General features: G+C 40.5%; 1 protein-coding gene across 1 annotated transcript; it reads left to right on the top strand.

The window, feature by feature from the left end:
- Positions 1-2521: 2521 nt before the first annotated feature.
- Positions 2522-7751, top strand: LOC123038801 (disease resistance protein PIK6-NP-like). Its single transcript, XM_044462258.1, has 2 exons — positions 2522-3381; positions 5663-7751. The coding sequence occupies exons 1-2, from the start codon at positions 2555-2557 to the stop codon at positions 7749-7751; spliced, it is 2916 nt and encodes a 971-aa protein (XP_044318193.1). The 5' UTR covers positions 2522-2554.
- Positions 7752-10574: the final 2823 nt, after the last annotated feature.

The raw sequence follows: 10574 nt of genomic DNA, 5'->3' as shown, positions 1-10574 counted from the left end.
AAGGTCCGCGGTTTAATACAAGCTCGCTTCGGGCTAAAAAAGAGTATCCAAAAAAGAAAAAAATTGCCACCTAAAATAGGACGAGATGACTAAACATCTAGCCTATTAATAGACTGACATCCAAACTGGTTGTTGATATACCGAGTTACCATCTCTCATTAGGTAGACTCAGTAATCAAAGGCTCCATGGCTTTCGCAGGAGGGAGCAACGACCACATATGTATCCAAGTAGTAGCCCCGTAGATAACCTGCAAAAAATTATACGAGTTTGTGTGTTAAACACCATATCATTTCTGTAGTTTCATATAGCCCAGAATAATGCGCATACTGCTATTCGAATATGCCTCGCAGTAGTCACCTTCTGAGTGTGTCTACAGATTTATAAGACTATGTATGAATATATAAAGATTTTGGTACGTATGAAAAGATCTTCATCCGTTGATCATTGTAAACTCGTTCGATTTGTATTGAAGAACACTTCCCAATTGCATCACGAGTCAAGACAAACACAACACAACAAGCTTGCATAATTGAGTACTACTATATACTTGTTTAGTAGTGCCGCACTTTTATATTACCACAAGTGCATGTATATTTTAAAAATCAATGCAGAGTCATACTCTTTTATTCACATGGACAGCTTTTAAGAGATCGCCTCCCAAAACAAACAAATAGGCTGGCATCACGATAGGTTTACCTACCGCCGTCGTATACAAATGCATCGTCTTGTTTGTTGGGCCGTCAGCCAAACTAAAGCTGCACTTACATACTCTCTCCTTTTCGGTTTATAGGGTTTATCTCAAAATTTTAATTTTTCCATTTTATAAGGCTTAATTTGGTTGTTCCCCATCACATGTTCAGATTCCAAGGTGCATTAAATCATTGCATGCAAGTATTAAGAGAAAATTGACCAATGCATGTACTTTATACTTGCATGCATTGCAATTAATGCATTGATAAACATATTTTTTTAAGGAAAACAAGACCATTAATTAGGTGCTTCTGCAAACTACAAAAAATATTCCACCACTCACCATCTACCTTGGTTGGTGAGATTTTTGAATTAAGCCCTATAAACCGGAAAGGAGGGAGTATATTTTTGTGATCTGAATAATTATTGGAGCGTTTTATGGTCATGATTACTGAACGACCGCACAACGGCTGCCAAACCAAAGCCCCGTGAAAGGGAACGAAAGGGATTATGTACATTTGTTTTCATCGAGTAGTGTATTAATTGCAAGGTCATCACGCCCTCATACAAAATGGTCATTAGACACACAGTAGCCAGAGCTAAGAGTGTTGAGAGAGAGAGAGAGAGAGAGAGAGAGAGAGAGAGCTGAAGGAAGAAAGGAAGTTTCAATGTGTCGGTAGTTAAACACAAGGAAAAAATAGAGCGCTACAGCAAAATAGAGTCGATCTTAAAATACGTTATTAGCGTGCTATATCATACTAATAGCATGCTATTAGCGAAACATTGTACACTAATATATTTAGCAAGGCAATTCTCAGTACGGCATAGCGTGCTATAGGCGTGCTATTAGCGATATACTATAGCACACTGTTTTTTCAGTGGTTAAACGAAGAGTAGATCTACACTTACGGGTTGATGCAACGTCATCTAGTTTATTTTTAACACAGTACCGATGCAAGCGCTCATACATACGAGCATACACTCACCCCTTGAATGCATACACGCACACCCTACCCCTATGAGCATCTTCGAGAGACAGAGCCGGCTTATCATCTTGAGATTTATGAAGTCACCGTAGGTACCTCGTTGTCGATGGGAACGTCTCCTTCCACTGAAAGCGCATTGCCGGAATCCTAAAATAAATCCAGGAATAATGCGAGCAACAAGACTTGAACCGTGGTGGGCTGGGGATACTACTGTCCCTCTAACCATCCAACCATAGGTTGGTTCGCGCAACATCATCTAGTTGGAAAGCAGGGCCACACAGTAAAATTCAGGATGAAGGAGCACTGAGAGTGGGAGGAGTGCGTTAAAACTGAAATCTATTATTATCGTGTGAGCAAATTATCTGGCAGAGAAAGGGAATATTTTATCATATCAAAAAGTTTCAATATATGTGCAGCTTTATTCATTTTTTATGTGGAATTTTGATGCAAAGATATATTGCACTTGAATATCCGCTGTAGCGCACAATCTCAATTCACATGTCCTTATCATGCTGGAGTAGTAGACGTGAATTTTTTTTATCTGACAATATCAGGTTTTAAAAGAAATTGATTTGATCTTATCCTGTTGCTAAGTAATCAGTCGTTGGGTGTTAACTAAACACGTATGGATTTTGGCCCTAACCAAGTCGTTCTCTTCTGCATTAACAAGTACTACACAGTTCTGCGCAAAGAGACAAACGCGTGTTAAGCCAGCGCTGATTTATGCGTATGCACGAATCAATGCAGGTTACGCACGAAATGCATTAAAAAAAAATGTGAACTTGGCTGGCCGGACGAGTTCCTATAAAGAACGTACATCAACCACACAGCCCTTGTCCATCAAACAACACACCAAAAAATTACGAGCAAGGGAGCCATGGATCTGGCAACGGGCGCCATTGGCACCCTGCTCCCCAAGCTGCTGGAGCTCCTCGGCGAGGAGTATAAGCTGCAGAAAGGCGTAAGGGAAGGCGTCAAGTCTCTCGAGAAAGAGATGAGGAGCATGCACGCTGCCCTCCGCAAAGTGGCGGAGGTGCCACGGGAGCAGCTCGACGAGCAGGTCAAGCTCTGGGCGGGGGAGGTGAGAGAGTTGTCCTTTGACATGGAGGACGTCGTCGACAAGTTCCTGGTGCATGTCGATGAGGGTTCTGAGCCTGCAGCAAACTCTAACAAGCTCAAGCGGCTCACGAAGAAGATGGCCGGCTTGTTCACCAAGGGGAAGGCTCGCCATGAGATCGCTGACGCGATCAAGGACATCAATAAGCAAGTCCAAGATGTTGCTGAAAGGCGTGCAAGGTACAATGTCGACAATACCATCGCTAACCTCCCTACTGTGACTTCCATCGATCCTCGCCTTGGGGCTATGTACACGGAAGCAACAGGGCTTGTTGGAATTGCCGAAGCAAGGGATCAAGAGATAATGAAGTTGCTCTCGGAGGGGGATGACATGTCCAAGAAGAATTTGAAGATTGTCTCTGTTGTCGGATTCGGAGGATTGGGCAAGACCACTCTTGTCAAATCGGTCTTTGAGAAGATCGGAGGTGATTACCACTGCAAGGATTTTGTTCCTGTCGGTCGAAAGGCTGAGGAAAAGACGGTTTTCACAAATATCCTTCTTAATCTTGGCATGAATGGAAGTGAGCTCATCATGTTCAATGAGCAACTGCTCATCGACAAACTCCGGGAATTTCTCAAGAACAAGAGGTATCACCTGGCACTCACTTTTTGATGGCCACTATCTCACTCTAAAGTTTCTTTCCATTGGCAACTCAGTTGGGTAATAGTGTGTAAAATATGAGGTAAAAAAATATTGTAGATTTTACAGCAGCTTCCATCATTTTCCGTCCTACTGTGACTATGTATGTGGTAGGTCATATAGTGTTTAAAACCCATTATCACGTTTGACTCTTTGTTCTAGCATTGTGATAACTTTTACCTCATTTTATTGTTTGCTCCAAACCTAGAAGCTAGACCCACCTGTTAGGATGACACAGAAGATCGATAGATATCTCAGACCGATGTCTTTTTCAGTCTTAGCATATTATGTCAATTTTTGATAATTTTATCAAATCAATCAAATTTAATGAAATCAACTCATTTGCCACAACTACACCATACTACTCATGGGTCATGTCAGATATATACCCCTACCTTAGCGACAATCCAGCCAGGTGTAGCGTTATCATAAGGGTCTGTCTTGTTAGTCCTGAGAATAACAAAATCACATGACCACAACAAAGTTGTAAAATGTAGCAACTTTTTTAAAATGGGACAACTTTACAATAGGAACCAGCTTTGCTATTTGGGCCCATATGCATTTCATACAATATGAAGTATCTAATCAAAATAGTAGGAGTATGCAGTGGTAGTATGAAATATATTAGGCCACCTAGTCATTAATTATATACACTACACTTATGGTGAGCAATTTCCCGGCTATGTTTTTATGTACAAATCTGAAGGTACAGAAAAAATATGACAATGTCCTGAGCATGGTCTCTCTTGCAATTTTCTTCATGTACATGGAATTGTGGTATCTTAAAACTAGAAAAATTATATGCACATACTCAGAATGATAAAGTACGATACATACTACAACACATCAGTATTTGAGACCTGGGCTACTACCGTGTGTAGTTACATACACTTTTTAATAAGGATTATCTATCTATATAATACTTTTCACAAAAAAGAATAACTATATATTACTGCATATATGTGGCATGATATTTATATGTGTATGTCTGCATTAATCTATAAAATATCCATGACTTATTTAGTTTACAAGAGAGTGAAAATAATCTGATCTTTGTTGCTTTTCGTTGAGCAAGTTTGCAACGGTGTTTAATTGAACGACATGACTTACTACTAGTTCATGGGGTCAATGTTTTGTCTCATGTCAATCTTATCACTATTGAATCATACATCTTATCACTATTGTAGTACACCTTTCTTGAACATGGAAGGTAATCGCCTTTCCAATTCATATAGAAAACTAGATGGTGCCCCATATGTTGCTGCAGAAATTGGTTGCAATTTTTTGTTTTGATGAGATTCAATTGTCTAGAATTTGAACATGAGAGTGGAGACTAAACATACATATGATTTATTCTATTAGAATACTATATAGTTCCAAAATGTTTATAGAATTTAAGTAGTATTTCTGATGTGTGTTGATAGAAGTAAGTATTTTGCTACAAGTCTGGACGTCTGATTTTTGATCATTACGACACCCGGGATGGCATATTATTTTGTCGCGAGCATGGCAATTTACTTCCGTAAGAATGGCAAATCCTTGCCGTGTTTAGTTTTTTCTGACAGGATTTGCCATGTTTGCTGAAAGAAATATGATGCTCGCGATAACGTAATTCCCATCCTCGGCATCAGATTTGTCATGCTTAAAAATCCGACATCTGACTTTTTTATCATTCACGTTGATGAAATGCAATGTGTGCATGTTTCACGTTGAGAGAAATAGGAATTGTGAGGTTGATGAGGTGGTGAGAATGAAGATTTAAAATACATATGATTTATTCTATTTGGTTATTATATAAGTAGTTAGAAACTATTTATGTAATGTAAGTAGTATTTCTCATGCATGTTGATCAAAATAAAATGGCAGCGTTGATGAAGTGGGATGTGCATGAGAGAAATAGTAGAAATAGCATTTCCCATGCGTGTTGAGAGAACTAGATAATCTGAGGTTGATGATGTGGCATGTGTGCTGAGGTGGGATGCGTGCACGTTGAGATAAATAGAAATAGTAGGGATAAACTATTTAACTATATATCGGATGTGTACATAAATGTACTTTGTTTGAAACATGATCTTCGAGCAATTTATGCCATCTTATTGTTTGTCCCTTACAGTTTACTTAAACTTCATTGTTTTTTTAGAATCATATCTTTCTGCCATAGCACAAGATTCTCTTTAACTCTTTTTATGTGTACATGCATTCCATTAATCATCACATAACTAAATATAGGTACCTCATTGTAATTGATGACATATGGGATGAAGAACTGTGGACAGTTATCAAGTGTGCATTCTCTAGTAGTAACAATTTTGGCAGTCGGCTAATCACAACAACTCGTATAGTCAGTGTATCTGAATCATGCTGCTCGTCTACTAATGATTCAATTTACACAATGGAACCTCTTAGTGATGATGATTCCAAAAGGTTGTTTTATAAACGGATATTTTCTCTAGAGAGTGGATGTCCTCCTGAATTTCAAGAAGTATCTAGAGATATATTGAAGAAATGTGGTGGTGTTCCATTGGCCATCATTACCATGTCTAGTCTTTTGGCTAGTGGTCAGGAGGTAAAACCTAAGAATGAGTGGCACGTTTTGCTAGAGTCTATTGGTCGTGGACTTACTGAAAACCGTAGTGCCAAGGAGATGCTGAGGATACTATCATTTAGTTATTATGACCTTCCTTCACATCTGAAGACATGCTTATTATATCTAAGCTTGTTTCCGGAAGATAGCAAGATCATGAAACATCAGTTGATATGGATGTGGATTGCAGAAAGCTTTGTCCAATGTGGGAAAGCAAATACTAGTCTCTTTGAGGTCGGAGAAACTTACTTCAATGAGCTTGTGAACAGAAGCTTAATCCAGCCGGTATATGACGATTATGGCTCAGTACATGCTTGTCGTGTACATGATAGTGTACTTGATCTAATTTGCTCCTTGTCAAGTGAACAGAACTTTGCTACTATAGTGAATGGTACTAGTGATAACATGTCTTCTCAGGGCAAAGTCCGCAGGTTATCCCTCCAAAATTGTACCATGCCTCGCATATATGAGAGTATAGGACAAGTGAGGTCTGTTGTTACATTTAAACCTGCTATTGATCTAATGCCACCATTCTCGAGCTTTGTTGTTTTGCGTGTATTAGATTTGGAGTTGTATGAATATGGTGGTGCTAAGGAGGACCATCTCAACCTTCAAGAGTTGGGGAGTTTGCTTCACTTGAGGTACCTACGTCTATTTGGAAGAAGAACTGTTGAGTTGCCGGAAGAGATTGGAAAGTTACAGTTTTTGCAGGTGTTGGTTTTGCCTGGACGTACAAGACTGCCGGCAACTGTGATTAAGCTCACAAGATTAATGTACCTACTGATTGATGGTGGGAGGTTCCCACCTCCAGATGGTGTTGGAAACCTGAGATTAGTGGAAGTGTTGAATACGATCAAAGTTGGCTCTGTAAACATTGCAAAAGAGTTGGGCAACATGGACAGACTGAGGGAGCTTAATATTGAGTTTGAGAGCTCGGAGCCCGTGGAAGCTTTTGTGGAGTCGCTAGGAAAAATGCAAATGATCCAGCGTCTAATAATCTGTGCCGACTGTGAGAACGAAGTTTCAATGGATCTGTTGGGGGAACGTTGGGTGCCCCCTGCAAGTCTCAGGGAGTTTATCATGCTCATAGGCGTCAGATTATCTACGCTGCCAGCATGGAATCCATATCATCTGTCACAACTCTTCAAATTATTAATAAGTGTGGGGGATGTGCGACAGGAGGATCTGGGATTCCTTGGAAGGCTACCGGCTCTTCGGGTTCTCTGGTTATGGAGCGACAACCAAAGGCCGCTAGTTGTCGGCGCTGAGGGGTTCCGTTGTTTGGAAAAGTTCGTCTTGTTTTCCAACTCGCCGAGCCAAATATTGTTCCAGCCAGGAGCTATGCCCAAGGCCAAAGAAGTTGACTTCAAAATCGGTTTGCGGGTGGCAAAAGAGGAAGCAGCTGGCAACGGTGGTGATTGGTTTGACCTGGGCATGGAGAACCTTCCGTCCCTTCGGAAAGTCAAAGTCGAGTTCTTCCGTTCGGGAGTGACGGTCGGGGAGGCCAAGCAAGCACAGGCTGCGCTGCAGGACGCCGTCCTTGCCCATCCTAACGGTCCCAGCTTTCTGATCCGCTTCGACGAGGACATACCAGAAGGTTCCCTAGTGCATTTATTTATGCATGCATGCTTGTCGTTGCAACGAGGCCGTCGACTGACCAGCTTTTATTTTATTTCTTCGGAAGATGATAGTGATGAGGACGTCGACTGCAACGAGGGCGAAGAGTCGGAGTGAAGAACCTGCCTGCAGGTTAGATACAGTTTTGTTTCCCGTTGAAAAGAAAATCATTTAAAGCTGCAAGCTGTGTATACGTAGTACATGCATAGATTTTGTTTTCCGCTCTTATTCGTATTGCCGTGCCTATACCTTCTGACACTGCTTGTTTTTGCAGGCAGCCATCGTTTAATGGAGACGCACATCTGCAAAACATATGCGTATCGGGGGATGCAGTATCGACCAAAGACTCGTCACTCCGTGAGCTTATTTCTTGGCTCAAAGGGAATAAAAAGGGGAAAAGTATATGAAAAAATTACAAAAAAAAGTATTAATTCACTACTAGTAGTTGAGTTTCTTTCTTGGCTTCATCCGCAAAAAGAAGAAAAAAAGAGTTTCTTTCTTGTCTTAAGGAAAAAAAATAAAAAAAATTGGGGAGGGGGTGGGGGTATGAAAAGAAAAAAAATGCCTTTTATACTTTAATTTGTGTGTTTTTTTGTTTCAATCTCAAGATCAACTTATTTTCTCCAACAAAAAATGAGTAAATATATTTACTACTATGCTCTTTTAGTTTCCTTAATTATTTCTAAAAATATCTTGTGTCCATCTTAGCAAAAAAAAAAGATAAAAAATAATTATTTTTGCGTTGTAGCGTCCAGTGGCATGTTACCTCAAGGAAAAAAAAATCCGAAAAACATATATAGGAGCTAGGTGTTATCGCATTTGGTAGTGTTGTTTTTGTTTGGGTTTCGGTTCGGTGGGTGGATTTTTGAGGGGTGAGGGAGGTGGGGGAACTCCGCCTATGTTACTAATTTTAAGCTTACGCTTAACAGTATTCATAGCCGGTCCCAAGCCCGAAAAAAGGAGGAGGGTCCAACCTATACATGGCTTGATGTTTTATCCAAAGTTTCATGATTTTATTAGTATTTGTCACCTTTCCATCTATCCTGTCGGTTGTTCCTTTTCTTTTTGGGTTGGGTTGTAATATTACTGGCAGTCATCCATCATACAGTTTTCAAGGGACAAATTTGTTTGGTCTTCAATGTTTAACTATCTGAAGCTTACAAACCAAAACAAGAGTAGCAGGCTAGCAGCTAAAGTTTGGAACAATTTTGCTTTTTGAAATATCAATATTAGCAGTAGGTCAATGTTTGATTATTTTGTGTAAGTTGACAGCGAAGTACACAATAGCTTGACAACGAGGAAAACTGAAGAGGAGGAAGAGCGGAGCAGAGAAGGGACCCCGAGCAGAGCAAGCCGTCCCTGGCCTCACTGCCCCTGACCCGCCCGACCCCGGCGACCTGCCGGAGCCGGACAGCTGCCGATGAGTACTCTGGCTGTATCTCCATTAGAGCACAGTTTAGTTCCAGAAGGCGATCCTGTGATGTGCAGTTAAGCATGACTAGGAAATTGTTTGTGCTTGAAAGTATCCGTATAAATCCTCATGCATCAGATCCTTCTGTTTGTCACAAACCACACAAAAAGGAAGCCCTGAAAATTCTCAACCACTAGTTCGAGGTACTCCGTTAGTACACACAACGACCTCAGTTTGACACAAAATTAGCACAATGTTTAGTTGAATTTCGTACATAAAAACTACTGGAATTTATTTATTTTCTGACAAACATGTAACCCCCCTTTGAGAAAATAACTGTCACTGAGAACAACACAACTCTGATTTTTTGATAGGTTGTGTGAGTAAAACACAATTCTACGTTTTTTACAGTTGACAATCATCCTGCAGCTAAACAGATGCAGCTTATTTCTCTCTCTTCTTAGAATTGGAAAAGTAATCTACAGTTAGTACTATGATTTTCATGCTGGCAGTGGGATCACCAATTTTTTCGTGTTAATGAAATTACATATTTCTCGGCAAGAGCTAACTTGTGAAATGAAATTAGTTCGTGCTGCACCATATAGATTCCAGAGACTTAGTTGTTCATTACTATGTACACCAGGAGTACTATGTTTGCTTGCACATTCTCTGTTTTATTAATGAGAGAGACCATCTGTTCTTTGTGCTGAACTTTGGATACGCTGAAGAAATGAAGAATTTAGGGGGCATTTTTTGAGCTGCTCTCAAAAGCGCTTGGGCTCAAACCAAGCTACCTCGCTTGTGCAACCAAGGAAAAATCATACTCTGTTACTATTACCCTCCCTGCTCCCAGCCTGAACTTACCATCGCGAGAATCTGTCATGCAGACTCCGGCATCCTGACCATATTTCTCAAAGATGAAATCGGAGGCCTGAAAATCCTCTTTAAGAACCGGTGGGTAGACGTGACGCCAACACCCGAGCATTCATCATGAACATCGGTGATCTCTTACAGGTATCTACTTTGTGATTCATCTAATCCTTAACTATCTGTTAAACACATGTGTGTCGTGCTTGATCATTTTGAACTTTTTGCTTTTTTGTTTAAAAATGTTCAGCTCATCTCCGACGAGATTCAGGAGCGTGGAACATAGAGCGGTAGCAAAGAACGCTGTGCCTAATGTGTTTACCGTGTGCTTCTTCAGCATGCATTTTCACCTGGCCTTGACGAGGATGTAGGATCAAGGAGCTGTTCTCCGATGAGACCCTACCGTTTCACAGAGAGACCCTCGTCAGAGATTACATGAAACATTACTACTCTGGGTTAAATGCGAAGATTGCTATCTCTGATTTTTTTACCGTGAATTGTGAAGCTGGCTTTGTGTCGTCATAGTATAGACCATATTCCTTCCGATACATTGGGGCATCGGATGAACTATTTTCTGAACTGCTATTGATTTTGTTTTGAGGTGTTGAGCAACAAATCCTGAGTTATCCTCCGTGTTGTTGCTCAATGCGAAAGAGCTGACA

The sequence above is a fragment of the Triticum aestivum genome, chromosome 2B, assembly GCF_018294505.1.
Source record: "Triticum aestivum cultivar Chinese Spring chromosome 2B, IWGSC CS RefSeq v2.1, whole genome shotgun sequence".
NCBI lineage: Eukaryota > Viridiplantae > Streptophyta > Magnoliopsida > Poales > Poaceae > Triticum > Triticum aestivum.
The sequence above is the reverse complement of the archived record's forward strand: the minus strand, read 5'-3'. Positions and strand labels throughout refer to the sequence as shown.

Excerpts from the sequence above, each read along its gene's own strand:
- LOC123038801 (XM_044462258.1), top strand. The coding sequence starts at position 2,555 with ATGGATCTGGCAACGGGCGCCATTGGCACCCTGCTCCCCAAGCTGCTG. Across the intron at positions 3,382-5,662 it reads GAATTTCTCAAGAACAAGAG|GTACCTCATTGTAATTGATG; the intron begins GTATCACCTGGC and ends AACTAAATATAG.